At 54.3% G+C, this 16,528-nt stretch overlaps 1 protein-coding gene across 2 annotated transcripts in view; it reads left to right on the forward strand.

Moving 5' to 3' along the window:
- Nucleotides 1-2,347: 2,347 nt before the first annotated feature.
- The window catches only part of TET3 (tet methylcytosine dioxygenase 3), a 90,980-nt gene continuing 76,799 nt past the window's right edge, over nucleotides 2,348-16,528 (forward strand). Inside the window, exons 1-2 of one of the 2 annotated variants that reach the window (XM_063078370.1) lie at nucleotides 2,348-2,650; nucleotides 16,313-16,369. In XM_063078370.1, the coding sequence (XP_062934440.1) occupies nucleotides 2,348-2,650; nucleotides 16,313-16,369 (360 nt within the window). Of the gene's footprint in view, nucleotides 2,651-15,934; nucleotides 16,021-16,312; nucleotides 16,370-16,528 lie in introns of those variants that run through there. The other variant, XM_063078371.1, reaches the window with a different exon arrangement.

The raw sequence follows: 16,528 nt of genomic DNA on the forward strand, positions 1-16,528 counted from the left end.
CTGCGCTGAGTTTTAGGGCTAGTCGCGCCACGGCCCCCTCGGATGCTGTTCGAGCCCCTCTTGAACGCTGTCCTCCTCGGTTACCTCCGCGACGCGCCCGTTCCCCCTCCTCTGGGAGGCAGGGCGGGGGTATCGGATTAGTCTTTGTTTTCGACGCGAAAGAGCCGAGCGCGGCGTGGGGGAAGGCTTGCGATGGCAGGGCCCTGGGGTCTGCCTGGGCGGGGCGCTCGGCCGTGACCCCCGCGAGGGTGCCCCGCAGCCGGCACTCGGCCTCTGCCTTCGGGCACCCCCTTCTTGCCGGTGAGGCAGAGTCGGTACGCAAACGCGCTGTCTCCCATTGTCCTGCCTCGGGATGAGCGAGTGGCAGCCGGGGGAGAGGGTCAGTCGGGCCGGGATCTCAGGGCTCTCGGGGAGCCGGGGCTGTCCCGGACCGCTCTGGCCCGCAGGGAGTGGCAGGAAGTGGGGACACCGAGGCTGGCTCGGCCGAGGGCCTAGGCTGAGGGGTCCACGTGCCCCACCCCGCCTCGCGGGTCGCGGCTGCAGCACCGCCGGAGGGCGAGGGCGGGATCGGTCAGCCTGAGGGGGACAGCCGCGTCCCGGGAGGGCCGACCGCGCGGGTGCGGAGGTACTGCAGGTGCAGAGACGCGGCGGCCCGGCCGGGCCCTGCTCCCACCCGCTCGCCGGCCGGCCGCCCGCTCGCTCCGACCCCTCCCCCTCCACGGAAACTCCCCCCTCGCGCGGTCCCAGGCCCGGCGGAGAGGGCAGCGGCGGGGCCGGCGGGGCTCGGCGGGGCCGCACGTGCGCGCCCTCCCGGGCGGGGGAGTCCCCGGGCGAGCACGTGCCGCGGCGCGCGGGGGGCGGGGAGTCCCGCGGCCGCCTTCATTGCTGCTGCTTGCTGCTGCTGCCGCCGCGGCCGCCGCTGCCTCTTCCTTCCTCCTGCGACGTCCCCTTCTCGGCCCGGGCGGGGGGCTCCGCGCGCTGAGCTCTGCCGGGCGCTCCAGGAGGCGGGCGCCCCAGGCGGCGGCGGCGGCGGCCGCGACGGTGGTGGCGGCGGCGCGGGCCGAGAAACTTTGCCCCTTTGTGCGCTCCGCCCCGGAGGCGGCGGGCAGGTCGGTGCAGTCGGTGCCTTTCCGGCTCCGGGGTGGGGGAGGGGCGGCGGAGAGGCGCGGGGGCCCTGCCTGGGGGGGAGGGGACGGCCGGGGGCCGGCGGGGGGGCCGCTACTTGGTTGCAGGGGACCGGCCGGGGTGCTGCGGGTCACAGTGTAGCGGAGCCGGGCGGGGGCGGCGGGGCGGGGCGGGGGCTGCGGAGCCGCCGGAGCCGAGCGGCCGAGGCCCCAGAACAAAGGAGCCCGAGCGGCGGCGCGCGCACGGCCCGGCCCGCGGCTCGAGCGCGCCCCCCGCCCCGCGCCCCCTCGGCGGCGCGGGCCGCCCTCCCCCGTCGGGCCGCGGGCGCGGCAGGGCGGCCGGCGCGGGCTTCCCCGAGGCGCGCCCCCACCGCCAGGCCGCTTCCGTGCCGGGGGCGCCCGGACAGCCCCGACGAGCGAGGCTCTCAGCAAACTTTATCTTGAAAGCTCCGCTCACTTGGGGAGGGCCCGGCGGCCGCCAGTGGGGGGTGTGTGGGGGAATTTTGGAGAAACTCACGAGCCCGCGGGGGTGAGGCAGAGGCAACTTTCTTAGAAATCTCACCTTGACCACCCCTTGAATTCGTAGTCCAGGCCCCCGCAGCACGCTGTCAGGCTCGCTTCCTCAGACAGGGAGCGGGTGCTGGGTGCGTCCTGCCTGAAGTTCTGGGCAGGACTTCATTTGAGCAAGCCCTCTCTTCCCCCATTTTCTCTCCTCTCAGAAGCAGGAAGAGGGAACACGTGAAAGTTGTCCCTGAGCCCCCAGTGATGCGCTTCCCCTTTCTGTCTCTTTTTCAGGCAGCGCTGCCTTCTCCGTCATCCTGACCCTGGAGGAGAAATACCAAGAGGAGGAGCTCCTCACCCTGCCCTGCCCCCGCCACACAGCCACCTGCTCACCTCATGCCTGGGTCCAGGGTGGGTGAGGGTGAAGAACCCACCCAGCCAAGATGATCCCTTCCCTCCGGGCTGCTGCTGGTGTCCTCCCCCAGATCCTGGGCCCCAGCAGGTGGAAGAGTGGCCCCCAACGGAGCCCTATGAGACTGCTGCAGCAGAGGTGAAGAGGGGTTGAGAAGAGGCGCCCATCCAGGAGACTGAAGCTGATTGCCTTCACCCTTGTGACTCTTGACTGTTTTGGGAGAGAAGGACCTGTTGGTGGCCTTTTCAGGAGGCAGGAAACTGGACTGAGGTTCTGCCCCCGCACCTATGCCCCCACCTCTGGCAGCGTCATGAGCCAGTTTCAGGTGCCCCTGGCGGTCCAGCAGGACCTGCCAGGCCTTTATGACTTCCCTCAGGGCCAAGTTATGGTAGGGGGCTTCCAGGGGTCTGGGCTCCCCATACCCAGGAGTGAGTCCCAAGTCCGAGGGGGTGGAGATGGGCGAAAGAAACGGAAACGATGTGGTACTTGTGAGCCCTGCCGGCGGCTGGAAAACTGTGGGGCATGCACTAGTTGTACCAACCGTCGCACACATCAGATCTGCAAACTGCGCAAGTGTGAAGTGCTGAAGAAAAAAGTGGGACTCCTCAAGGAGGTAAGCTGGCCCTTGCTAGGCTCCCTTCCCTTCCTCGACGGTGCTGTAGTTATAGGGGTCTTGTTCGAGACTCCTTCAGTTAAGCCCGTACTCCCGTTTCTGATCCTCTTGGTCCTGCTTTGAATAGGAGTGTAATTGATGTTGGAAGCTGGTTTGGGCTCTTGGAGGGCTGGCAGTTTGTATGAGACTGGGTCGCAGAGGGCTCTGAGCTAGTACCCTCATCTCTGATGTTTGCATTTGTTGCAAGTGGTGTCTAGTTTTATCTCTAGAAGTGCCTTGTTCCGCTTGACACCTCAGATGTATTTCAAGATCACATTAATGCTTGGGGGCTGTAGGCAGTGATAGTGTCAGGTAAGGGATGGAGGCTGATGGATTTGGAGAGAAAGCTCTGGAGTGACAGGGTGGTTTTATGTTGCCCTGATGGAGTAAGATGTTTCTTTCCCTAAACCTTTTCTTGGGTACCATCATTTTTCTCAGGTGGCAAGAGAGCCAGTTGAAACTGCTTGGGAATATAATGAGAAATCCATGATTTTGGTTCTCCTACTGTACTGAGTACTACTTGAGGTCAAAGACTGTTTTTTATCTGTGTTCTGAGGACCTGGCACAGTTCCTTGGTGTGTAGTAGGAGCTACTGCATCATTTACTAATTGCATGAATGAGTGATGTGCTTTTGAGACACTGTCAACCCCGTTATTTGGGGTAGGGAGGATAGAAGAGGGAAGGAGGAGTTGGGATGAGAGTGGGTGGAGTGGCGGGGGGGGGGACGGATAGGCAGTGACCCTGCATTGGCCGTCCTTTCCTTCCATTCTGGTGGCGGACTGCCAACTCCAGGTTGGTGGCAGCCGCGACAGCGGAGAGTTGGCAGAAGTAGAGACTAGCGAAGTTGAGCAGCTCAGGAGGAGTGGTGTAGCGGCTGAGGTCGCTCCAGGCAGCGGAACTGGCGCTGGACAGAGGCGGAGGCCTGCACTGTCTGCGGGGCTCCCTCGGCTCTGCCACTCATTTGTCCAAGGGCCCAGACAACCCAGGCCTCTCTCTCTGGGCCTGTCTTTTCTTTGGGGAAATGGAGGAGTTGTACTTGATGGCCTTTGAAGCCCCTTCCAGCTTGGCTGGGAGCTGCTGCACTTCTGAGGGTTAGGGCACCCGCAGCTGCGATGGGCCGGCAGCTTGCGCACGGGATTTCCCTGACCGCTGAGTGCGGAGCTGTTCCGCGAGCTGGTGGGGCTATGGTCCCCTGACTAGGAAGACAGATCCAAGTGTTGGGGGCAGGGAAGTAGGTGTTGCTGAGATGTTTCTGCCCCTTCTCACCTTCTCTTGTCCCTTCCCTGTGGAAGCTGTATGTCATGACCCAGGGACCACAGACTTGGTGCCCTATTTTCTGTTTCTGGTTAAAGCAGACATCTGGATCACATCTGCAGCTCCCCAGTCTGGGAGATGGTGTCCAGCCCCTTTATGTTGCTGGGGTTGGAAGGAGTTAGCATCCTGCTGGTCCCGTACCCTGCAGGTCATTTCTGAAAGGGAGGTGGGATCAGGAGTAGGCTTCACTTTTCGGCATAAGGTCTGGCATTTTGGTTTAAAGAGTCTACTTTGTAAAGCTTGATCCCTTTGCTGCCTTCCTTCTAGTGTTCATTTCCTCCCCACCCCCTTTGTCTCACTCCATTCCTCCATAATCAAACCCAAGGGGTGAAGAGACTGAGCTTTCTGGGCTAGATGTTCTTGGAACCAGTGGTCCTTGTAGAACTGTGTTTAAATGCTTCTTTTGGCAATAACAAAGCATACCTGAGTGACAGGGCTGGGAGCGAGGCCAGGGCCTTGTCATCCTTGTGTGTAAGCTGCTGGGTGGTCGTGGTTAAGACACCATCGATATGGGTTGGCTGAGGCCTAGAGACAACCCTGCTGAGAGATGTCTGCATCCTTGTGGACCTTGCCATAGTCAGCTGCCCTTCTAGGCTCCCGGAGTCAGATAAAATGTGCTGGATGGCCTGCAGTGTTCTAGGACAGAGGGTCCACACGCTGGTCTGTGGACCACTGCTGGCCCACAATGGAATTCTCCCAGTTTGGGGGGAAACAATGAAAAGGAGACAATGGAGTGAGTTTTTTCTTAAAGCTAACTTTCTTTAACTTAAAGAGCAGTACTTTTTTCTAAGGATTGGTCCTTTCTACTTCTTGATGTTTCAAATGTGCTTTCTTTTATGAAGTGAAGGTGTTGATAAGAAGTAGGTCTTTTTTTTTTTTTTTTAAGTCTTTACTTGGTAACATACAAAATGGTAACTAGTATCTGTCTCCACAAAATTTTTTTATTGGTCCATGAAGGCTGAAAGCCTGGGAACCACTGTCCAGGTGACACTACATTTAATGACATATCTCTGGCATAGTCACAGAGCTAAGACATGTCTGAGTGACTGCCTGAGCAAATGATCCCGAGGACCAGTCTAGCTTCAGCAGCCCCCAGGAACTGCTGGGACCTTAACCATTAGATTTTAGCAGCATGTAGCAATAGGAACATGTCCTGGGATTGGGGAGGTTGTTTTGGCCCTAAATCTTCAGTGGGGCAGGACACAGCATCCCAGGAGTCTCTTGGAAATCAGACCATCTACTTGCATCTCTTCTCCCTGGCATTTCCTCTTCTGTTAGAGTGGTGCCGCTCCTCTGAGAACCCTTTCCTTCCTTTCATACTGTCTCCATCTCTTCCCAGCCGCCTTTGGGGCTTCCTTTGAAGTCTCTGCTGATAGCTGCTTTGTATCATCCTGAAAGGGGTAGGGGGAGATTAGCTTAGTTTTCTGTCTTCCCTATTCCTCACTCTTTTTTCCAGTGGGCTTTGGCAGGAGGGTACAGGGGAATCCCTCTACTCAGAAAAGAAGTTCAACATTTTTGAGACTAGAGACAGCTCCCCGGGGGCAGGTGACTACTTCTCTGGGTTCTAATGTGAGATTGGGGCAGGTTGGCAGTAGCTGTATATAACACCTGAAGGTGTACATTCCTGTACTGTGGTCTTCCTTCTTACTTCTGGGAAAGACTTAGATCCTAGGCTGATGTCAAAGGCTGTTTGTCATTCTTTTTACCTGAATGGTGGCTTGTTAGCCTAATGAAAATGGCTGATTAGAAAAGTTGGATTTGGTGGATGTAGAGGCACAGCAGGGCTTAGAACCCAAGGTAAATGCTGTGCCCCTTACTATCTTGGGCAACGTTTTCTCTCTTGCACTTCAATTTTTCTCAGTTGTAAGATGGGAATAACCTTTCTTTGCAGAGTTGTTGTGAGGATTAAATGAGATAAAATATGCATAATGTCTGGCATGTAGTAGGTAATCAGTACACTGTGACAAAACATTCCTGAATGTCTAGAAAAGAATTAATCTTTATGCATAAACAACTGTGCATTAGTCTCTGGGTTGTAGAGATGCAATACAAATTAAACGTTTCTCAAGACATCCCCTTGTTTGCTCATGGAGGAACCGTTGGGCGGAACCATGGGCCAGACGGAGGGAGGAGTTTGACTCTTTGCTGGGGAGGCGGGAGGAGGTTGGACACCCCAGAGCAAGGGGTCACCATGGTCCTGGGCCTTACTGAAAAGTTGCCCATGGGTGAGAAGTAAACACCTGATGAAGAGAGAGAGAGTAGGAGAATAACCCTTTATTGGGTGGGGGGGACCTGAGTAGAAAAACATATGCATAAGGGTGGGAGTGTGACTGAGGGCATTATGGGCGAGAATGAGAGAAATGGAAAGAGATAGGGTATAAGAACACTTTCTGGCCCTCAGCCAAGTGGACTTAGTGATTGAAGCAGAGCACTGTACCAAATTTGAGACAAGATACCTTGGAATTGGGGATTGGAACACCTGCCTGGCCTGAATTCCTGCCTGGCCCGCTGGTAGCTTTGTCTTCCTGAAGACAGAGGCTGTGAGGAGGGATGCTTTTAGGCCAGCCCCAGCTCCCTGCAACAAAGGGAGGATTGGCTGGTGAAGTAGAAGTGATGAGAATCTTTAGAGAAAGGGACTACTTCTTAGCATCTGTGAAGTCTGAAAGAAGCGGGGCAAGGAGAAGTGTCTACCCTTGACTTTAGAAAATTGTCTTTCACATGCAAGCAGTTTTTAATCCCATAGCCACAGACTCTAAAAGGGAAGTTGGCTGGATGGATAGGGTTGCTTTTTAAAAAGGAAATGTGAATGGTGGCATAAGGAGGGAGTTGGTGGGAGTGGAGAAGCAACTTTACCATCTGTGTGGCTGCAGGGCTGTTCTCCAGTGAGTGCAGATGGTAAGAGGCCGTGCTCATTACGTGGAAGGGGGTACATGGCACTAAGGGCAGATTCAGGAGTGGTCTGAGTCCTTAAGAGGAGCGTCAGGAAGTCCAGCAGCCAGAATGTGCTGAGGCTGATGGAAAATGCTCATGACATTGAGTCTTTTATCTGTTCTCAGCAAGAACGAGAAGGAAGAAGTAGGCTTACGACTTTGGGAGCGTAACTGGGATAGAAAGCGAGTTAGCGCACAGCCCTGGGGTCTCTGTCATGTTGGAAGGTGTAAACTGGGGAGAGGAGAGCTGCTGAGCCTGTTTGAGTCATTCACTCCTTGATGAACACCTTCAGATGTGCTTACAGAATCACAATCTTTATGGAATTATGATGATTGAAAGAGGGCCAAAAAATCAGATGGGCAAAATGTCCAATTTTTCAAATATTGTGGAAATTATAGACATATAAGCTTGACAGTTCTAGAACAGATTGTTTAAAAAGGTGGTTTGTGAGACTTCAGAAAGGCAAGTGATGACTTTGGGGGTCCCTGTGGTTCTTTGTGGAGCAACCCAATCAAACTAATGGATCTAGATTTCTGCAAGTAAGTGGTATCTGCTGCCAGCTTTTTGGACAGTTCAGAGGTCCAGGTTTTGACATTAAGTCATCCTGAAAGAAAGGCACTGATATAACTGCCCTGTTCATTCTTTTTAACCAACAATGTACATCACTTGGGAAACTTAAAAAAAAAAAACAGTTCCTGGGTTCCCTCACTCCCCACTGCACTCCCTCAACCCCCAGGGATTCTGATTTAATTGGTCTGGGGTGGGCCCCATTGGTCTGGGGCTCCCCAAGTATATCTAATGTGTATCTAGCATGGAGACCCTCTGCTGCAGATGAGAGACTGAGATAATGGGCACCTGCCCGGACTTTTCTACTGCATATTGCTCATCTGAGTCCAAGTGCACCTGGATGGTTCATAGCCTCACCTCTACCTTGCTGCATAGTGAACCAGCAGCATTGGCATCGCCTGGGAGCTTGTTAGAAATGCAGACTCCCCAGCTCTACTCCAGACCTACTGAATCGGAATCTGCACTTTAACCAGATCCCCAGGTGACCTGTATGTCCATGAGAATATGAGGAGCTGGTCTACAGCACTTCTGTGACGAGGAGCAGGGGCAGAAATTAGTCATGAGGAGCAGGCAAAGAATTCCAGGTGCCAGCAGGGGTAAGGAGGATGATTCAACCCATTTCTTTACCCTGTAGACAAGGACCTCTTGAAACTTACTCCGTATTTATTCTTGTTTTTCTGGAGTTCATTTCCTTCTAGTCTAGTGACTTATCCATAAAACCCTTTAAGAACTTGTGTGTTTGTTCTGAGAACAGTCAAGAAAGGTCTCTCAAGAGATGTTTGCTCAGCAGCCTGACTCAGGTTGTTGTAGCCTCATGAGACAGTGGTAGATGGTGGTGGTTGTGCAGGGGAGGGGTGTGTCCATAGAACCTTGGGTCTCCAGGAAGGATCTGGAGGCTTATGGAGCAGAGAGGATGTGTCCTCTTTTCACAAGATGTAAGTGGTAGGTGTGGCAAAGCTGTGGGTGGTGGTGATGATGCAGCTAGTAAGTTGAATGATAGAACACGGGGCTAAGGAGATTGGGGCAGGCTGGAACAATGAGCCCTAGCCAGACTCAATGTGATTTAATTATGATACATACAAACTCCTGCTTTTGTTTTTAAAAAAGAAATACACAAGTTAGGAACCCTAGCTTCCTAGCAGGTAGAGCCAAAACTCTAAAAGGCGTGTTGACAGCCTATCTTGCAATCTGTTGGGGTAGTCACATGCAGGACAATTGAAGGAAACAGGGCAGTTCAGCTTGCACATGAGTAGAGGGATGCAAGCTAAGGCAAGTCTTGTGTGGAAGAGGTAGTCAAGCCCTTCATGTATAGGAGTATGCAGAACTTTTACTAGTGGGAGAAAGTTATGAGTTCAGCAGACTGAACTCATTTCGGAAAAGAATTTTCTAACATTTTCAGCTGTTCTACGACTGAAGTGCTAGCCCTGAGAGGTGCTGTGCATCCAGTGTCTGCACAGGTCAGGGTAGAGGCTGGACGCTGTCTTGGGGATGTTATGAGGGCATCTTCTATCAGGTGGGGGCTTCTGCACTTGGTGGCCTCTTGCAAAGACTGTGTAAAGTATAATATCAGGCCTATGCTCATATTCTTTAAACAACTACATTACAGAAGAAACATCGATGCTAGGGTGCAGCATTTTTGGTCAAGTTCTTGACTTGATCTTAGATCTAATCTCAGACCTGGGTTGGGGTAAGGTCTGTGAATGTTCTGAAAATTTCAGCCAAATGTTATATGAATGTGCAAGTTGTGTTTTCTCAGGGCAATGTGCCCATGGCTTTTAGCAAATTGTCAAGAGTGTTCATGACCTCCCCATATTTAAGAAATATGCTCTGCCTGAGCTGTCCGAGATGATGGTCAGTAGCCACAGGTAGCTATTTAAGTTTAAATAAATTAAAATTAAATTCAGTAACTCAGTCACACTAGCCACCTTTTAAGTACTCAGTAGCCACCTATGGCTAGTGGCTCATGTGTTGGACAGTGCAGATTGAGAACATTTCTGTCATTACAGGAAGTTCTAATGGACAGTGTTGCAAGCTAGACATGTGGCACCGCTGTGTGGTCCTTGAACCCTCACCAAGGCCTCTTTCTGGGTTTGGGAAATAGCTGTATGAGTTGGCTGCTCTCAGGGATTTTTTGGTTTAGGATCCTGGCCCCCTTACCCCAAAGTAAGTGATGAGGTCTGTGGAAGGGGACAATATTTTCTTGGATTCGAACCTGCCGCAAAGCTCACAGCTTCTCCTTGGAGGCATGGGCCATGTTTTACGTACCTGCTGTGATGAGAGAACAACAGTAGGAGTGAGCCGTGGCTCCTTAATAGGGAGGATGACCCCTTCCCACTCACAGTCTTGATCAGCAGCCCCAGTGAGCCTTGTTCATGTTGACTTCTAGCCCCAAACTTACTTCTTTACAGGTCCCACCCAGAGTCATCCCTCTCTGTCTTGGTTGATTTCACTCTGGAGAAGACAGTGTGGTGATTGGGCGGGTTGGAAGACCACGTCTGGAGTCTCAGGAGTTGTCATTCCTTTCCCCATTACTTCTTTACAGCTCCCTAGTCGAATGAGGGTAGAATGATGAGGAAGAGAGAAGGTGTTGGAAAGGAAGGGAACCCCTTCATCTTCCTTTTGAGCCCTGCTGCAGCCTGGCTGGCTGATTCTGGAAGAGGCCTTTAGGGTTGCTGTTGACCTCTGCCCAAGTGTATCTGTGCAGGGCTAGGGCTGCTACCAGCCTTTGGTGGCCTTGTCTCCTGTCATTTGCATAAGAATTCTGATAACCTAAGTTTATTAACTGCTGAGGGAGAGCGGGGAAAAGAAAGCCAGCAGCCTGGTGTGGGGTAGCTGACTGGCCTACAGGTGCCCACAGGTCTGGGGCTTGCTTCAGGTAGCACAAGCCCTGAGTAAGGCACTTGGACAGCTCTGTTCCTGCACCACTGGCTCTGACTTGCAAGTTCCAACTCTGTTGTGTCCTGCCTCCCCCACGCCCAACCAGGGAGTTAGTGAACAAACTCATGCACCTCCCACTGCTGTTAGAGCAGTGATTCTGGATCCTCAGAATGGAAGGAGAGTTGCATTAGATGGAATTATTTCGGGAGACTGATCAGACTGCAGGTGCCCCTCATAACCCCCTGCCTTTCCTAATTTCTGTTGGGAGAAGCCATAGGAAGGGGGTGTGGAGATGCTAGGTCACCAACAACTAACAAAGTACTGGAATAGAATCTGTTCCACTTCTGAGCCATTCTTATAGGGAGGATTGGGTGGCTCTCTCCTGTCTTATTTTTTGTTGATTGTTCTGCCCTTTAAGGGTAAGCTCTGGGTGCCCCAGTGCCCTTAGTGATACTAGGGATGATCCTGAAGCCCTAGAAGCAAAAGGGATGGCAGACTCGTATTGTGAGACTGGGTCCTGTCTGTACAGTGTTCATGCAGCAGGATGCAGTGGGGTGCAATGGGTGCGGGGTAGGGGGGAACAGTGAAAGGAGAAGAGCTGATGCTAGGAAGACAGACACCTTCCTGGAATGTTTCCTGGCTCCTAGTACCTACAGTGTCCCTTATACTGGAGGAGGGCAGCTCCTCTCTCTGGAGTTGCTTCAGTTTCCAGAGGCAAAACGTCATCTGCTTTGACCAGTAGACATGCAAGTTGCCTTTCCAGCCCCACTCAGCAAAACCTTGCCTGGGACTGGCTCTGTCTGAGGCACCTCACTGAGCCTGAGTGGAGGGTAAAGGGAGGCAATGTTAACTCTGTCCTTAATGAGCTCACAGTCTGGGGAGGAAGACCAGCCTGGAAACAAGTAATTACAGTACATTCTGGTAGGGTTGTATGGGAGGGACGCCTTGAGGGCAGAGACTGGCCTTAGTCACCTTTGAGCTTGGGAGGGAAAGTGTCTTGAGAGTTTCAGCGTAGTGACATGTGAAGGATGAGGAGGGGATGTGCTTTCAGGAGGAGGGCGGTGTCTCTCCTGCACCTGTGGTGTGTGGAGATGCTACTTGAATGCTCATGGCTGGTGGCAGGGGTGTGAAAGGATGCAGACAGAATGCTGGATGCCACCTGAGGGCAGATCCTTGAGGTGGAAGGTTAGATACTTTGTGTCAGTTCCTCTTGGATGTGTCTGCGGGGGCTGCCTGAGTTCCTGAACTACTCAACATTCATGTCCCACCTTCTCAACAGTGACATAGAGTCCCTTGTGATTTGGTTGGGTCCTGGAATATTTGGTGGTCCAAGGTTGTTGAATTTGGGGTGAGGAGATCTTAATGAGGTTCATAAAGCATTAGGACTTCTCACAAGCAAGCATCTAGGAGGGCATGTGGAGTGCACACAGTGTCAACTGCTACCCTTCAGTCTGGGGTGCTGGTGCATTCCGTTTGTTGGTATGGAAGCACGAGGGTGGAATTGTTGGCTGGCTCTGGCCCGTTTCCCTCGGACGTCGCTGGGAGCCTGTTGCATCTCCAGGAGGAACATCTTTTCTGCTGCTGCTGCTGCTCCTACTCAGCTTCCTCCTCCCTGTGACTGCCGTTGACACAGACTTCCGCTGCCAAAGCTAATTGTGAGGCCTGATCAGTGAATGAAGGCAAAAGCAGTTCCCATGACAACCGCAAAGAGTTTCAAATATAGGGGATGATGTGTGTGTGATGGGCTGCAATTACTTGGGTGGAAATTGATGCGTGGACACTGGGGACTTCAAACATAGGCTCTGAAGGTGGAGGGGGTGTCGGGTTTCTTTGGCAGGGTCCTTTGTGTGATGGAGAGGGAAGGAGGTCACAGACTTCCCTTACAGTCGATTTCAAGTGCCTTTAGTGTGTGGAACGGTTGGACAAAACCCCGCAGGGGCTTTACAGAGGCCCAGCTCCAGCCATTCTGGTTGGGGAGGCAGGACACACATTCAGAGAGACAAATAGCAGTACCAAGTGTCAAATGAGAAATGTTAGAAATGCTGTCAGCTGGCAGAGGACTGGGGTAACCAGAGAAGGCTTCCTGGAGGAAGTAGAGTTTGAACTGAGCTTTGAGGTAAAGCCCTGTGGAGAGTGACCTTGTTCAGGACATAGCCATAAGTGAGGGAGGAGGAGCCTGCCTCCTTCAACCCTCTGCCAGCTCTAGAAGAGGTAGGTGGATATGAAAATCGTAGAGCTACACAGAGTAGCCCTGCCTGTACTGCTGCAAGTGAGGGGATGGTGAGAGCCCTGATCAGTCATTTTCTCAGCTGTATGACCTTGCCCAAGGTGCTTATCCCAATTTCTCCATCCATAAAGTGGGTAAGAATAATTTCTGTCTCCTTAGTTTGTTTTGAGGGTTAAATAAGATACGGTATATCACGCTCCATGCGTAGAGCCTGATGTAGGGTTGGTGCTTGGCTGGTGCTCTTACAGATCCCCTGAATATGTATATGTGTCCGATGTGTCTGCATTCTCTGGTCTTCAGATATCTGTGTATCTGTGTTCCCAAGGTTCTTGGTATTAGGGCATTTTGTATGTCCCGAAAATGGGTGAATCCATTCACTTCTTCCTGGTGGGGAGGGCTGTGGCCCCATTTCTCCTGCTGGGAGCTCAGTGGGGACCAGGGGTTGTGATGGAAGGTGGGGAGAGACTCTCAGCTTCCCATGCAGAGGGGTTCCAAGTACCTCTGGGTTGGTCACTGTGAAGCCCCAAATGCAGAAACAGAGGCAGATAGAGATGGAAGGAGGGTCAGGTGGGGAGTGGAGAGTGTCCTGGCTGAAGGCAGAATAGCCCTGGCATGCACCTTTGTGACTCCCTGAAGCCCTGGCATTCCAGGTGCCTCACAAGAGGGAAGGAGGCCAGGTTGGGATGGGATGGGAGCAGGTGAGCTGCCTTGGGGACCACAGGCTCCTCTGGGGTAGCCGAGGGCTGCTGGAGAGCATGGTGGGGATCTGCAGTTGGTGTGGGGCTGAATTAGCACAGGGAGATGAGTAAAGCAGGCTGTTGGGGAGAGGACTTGGCTACTCGGCTACAGTTCAGTTGTGGCAGGTCCTGCCCTCCCAGGAGAACAGGTGTCCCTCGGATCCTTGGGGACCTTGGCAAGAATGTTGACCAGGAGGGTGGCCTCTGTATCTCAGTGCCCAACCCTCTGCCTCTTCACCCTCCTTGTGTAGAAACTCAGCTCCACACATTCCAGCTCTGCGCAGAGCCTAGTAAAGTGGGAAAGACAGGGCCCCTGCCCACGTGGGGAGGACGGCTGTGTAAATAACTGCACTTTGTTGTGACTGGTGCCGTAGAGGAGGTAGCACACTGCTCTGCGAGGATGTGGAGGAGCGGGTGGACGTTCATGGGGGCTTGGTGATCAGAGATACTGGCAGAGGGGAACCAGTGTTTGGATGGAGGCTTGCACTACATTGGCTTGCCAGGAGGGGGAGGGGGATTCAGGCAGGAGGAGCAACATCAGGAAGTCTATGAGGCATGGAAATATTACTGTTCTCGGACCCATAGAGTAAAGGAAAGTGCTCAGGCTCCAGTTATCCCAGTCCACTTTGCATCTCCCTGGGGCTGGCAGAAAGACAGGGGTCAGGGGTGGGTGAAGGTGGTGGGATTAGAGAATTGGAATAAGAAGCGCCTAGATTTGAATTCCAGCCCATCTATTACCAGCTATGTTGACAAGCAAGTAACTTAACATCTCTAAGAGCATTAGTTTCCCCCTAAGAGACAAGGCTGTTGTGGAGTGAGTCAGATGAGATAATCCTATAACATGGTTGGCACAAGGCCTGGTATGTAGCAGGGGTGTGATAAACTGAGGCAGCCACAGCAGCAAAGGTGTTCATTGTCACTGTCCAAGCAGGTGGGGGGGGGGCAGAGGTTTGGGGGACCACTGGGCTTGGTCAAGGTAAGAGGTGAGGGGTGCAAAAGCCCACTTTCCCACCTTGAGCCATGGCTCAGGACACTGTCCCTTGCCCCCCTTGTCATCTATGTCCCTGCCTGCCCTGGGAGGAGCCCAGTAGGGCTGTCTTTCCTTTGCATGGAGTACCCCCATGGGGCCCTGGGGAGGGGACAGAAATTAGGCATTTGTGGTAGAGTGGGTAGTAGAGCGAATCACGGGATCAGGGACTCTCATGCATCCTAATTAGTCCTGTGAGTCACTTCTCTCTGGCCTCAGCATATTCATCTGTGACAAAGAGAAGTAGCACCCAGTGAACTCTTCCAGAAATCAATTGCTGGTAGCTAGCAGCACCTACAGGGTGGCAGGCATGTACTGTGTTTCTTCACGGGAATCCTCACAACCGTATGAAGTAGCTGTTATTTGTAGTTCCATTTTACAGATGAGCTAAGAAAGGTAAGTTACAACCAGCGAGGTAGTGGTGGAGTGGGAAACTGAATGCAGATTTGTGGGTACTATAGTATGTGGAAGTCACCTTCCTAGGAAGTGGAAGCTCTTGGGTGTTCAGCTACAGGGAGGGGATGAGGTAGAGAAGGATGTGCCCAGGGATGCCAGAAATTAAATCCAGGAGTGTACTGCAGGGCCTTCCTCTCCCCTCTGTTGTTTCTTGTCCTGCCCTTCCTTCACTGTCCTGGGTGTTGCAGGCTCAGAGTCTGGGGGCTCTTGAGATCTGGGCCACCTCCGATTCTCTGCCTGGGGATGGGAGGCTGTGAGGTCTGAGAGGCATCTCCTGTGGCCCCTCCAAGAGAGGAGAAACCACTGTGGGATGGTGGTGGGGAGGCTTTCTGGGGTAGGGTAGGTCCAGGCACCAGGGTGAGTGAGGTGCGGGTGTGTGTGTGTGTGTCCCCCAGGAGGGCAAGGCTGACTTTGGGGGCCTTTGAGCCACAGGCAGCGTGGGCTCCGAGAAGCAGCCTGTTTTCTGAGGTGGGCACTGGAGGGAGGGAGTTAGAACTGTGAGGTGGTTAAGAGTGTGGTCTTTAGAGCCCGACAGACCTGGCTTGGAGTCCCCGGCTCTGCTGTTTTCTAGCTGTGTCACCTTGGGGAAGTTACTCACTCGTCTTGCCTTGTTTCCTCATCTGCAAAAGGGGTGAGGGTTCCTGTTGCCCCGGCGGCTGCTGCTACTTCTGTGAGGACTGGAGGGTCTGTTGCGCCCCATGCCATTCTCACGGGGCCTGGCACTACCCCAGCTGCTGCCGGATGAGACTGTGGTCGGAGAGTGACGGTATCGGGAATCCCACCAGCGTTTGCCCTGCCCCAAGGCGCGGTCTGTCATATCTGGCTCTAGAGGCGCAGAGGGCGCCTTCTGGATATTACCTTCGGGGTCCCCTGGGGAGGAGGCAGCCGGAGTGCCCTGGGATCCCCCAGCCTGCCGGGGAGCGGTGCGGGCCTGGGCAGCAGCCAGCGCCCCCGGGGCGCCCCCGCCTCCCGGCCGGGCGGGGGCAGAGCCGGCACTGGGATTGGCTGGCGGGCGCGCCGCCCCTCGCACACCAGCCCGGCGGCGGGGAGGGGAGGCAGCCGGCAGCTGGCCGCCGCCGCCGCCTCTGCAGTGCCTCCCTCCGTGCGCTCCCTCCGGCGGCGGGCGGGCGGCGGGCGGCGGGGATAATGGGAGGCCCGCCGGCGGCGGCCGATGCACCCAAGGAGGCCGGCCGAGGTAGGGGCGCGGGGCCGGCGGGACCGGCGGGCCGGGCGGCCGCTGGGATCTCGGGAGGGCTCGGAAGGGAGAAATGAAAACAAAACCGCACTGGAAGGCGAGTGAGCCGGTCGAGCGCGGTTGGGGCGGCCGCCGGAGGCAGGAAGATGGTCCCCGCTAGCCTTTCTTTCCCAGGCCCCCTCCGCTCCCGCTCCCCCTGTTCCCCTTCAGTGGAGCTGGGGGTGCAGCAGCAGGACTTTGCTTCTTTCCTGGTACCAGCCTGGTTCATCGGTCTCTCTGGCTTCTTTTGCAGGTGGAAATAAAAGCTGGTGAAGGAGCCGGGCCGTGGGGACAAGGAGCGGCTGTCAAGGTACCTCGTGTGTGTGTGTGTGTGTGTGTGTGTGTGTGTGTGTGTGTGTGTGTGTGTGTGTGTGTGTGTGTGTGTGTGTGTGTGTGTGTGTGTGTGTGTTGTGTGTGTTGTGTGTGTGTGTGTGTGTGTGTGTGTGTGTTGGGGTGAAGTGTTTGACTG

The sequence above is a fragment of the Cynocephalus volans genome, chromosome 14 (assembly GCF_027409185.1).
Source record: "Cynocephalus volans isolate mCynVol1 chromosome 14, mCynVol1.pri, whole genome shotgun sequence".
Lineage (NCBI taxonomy): Eukaryota > Metazoa > Chordata > Mammalia > Dermoptera > Cynocephalidae > Cynocephalus > Cynocephalus volans.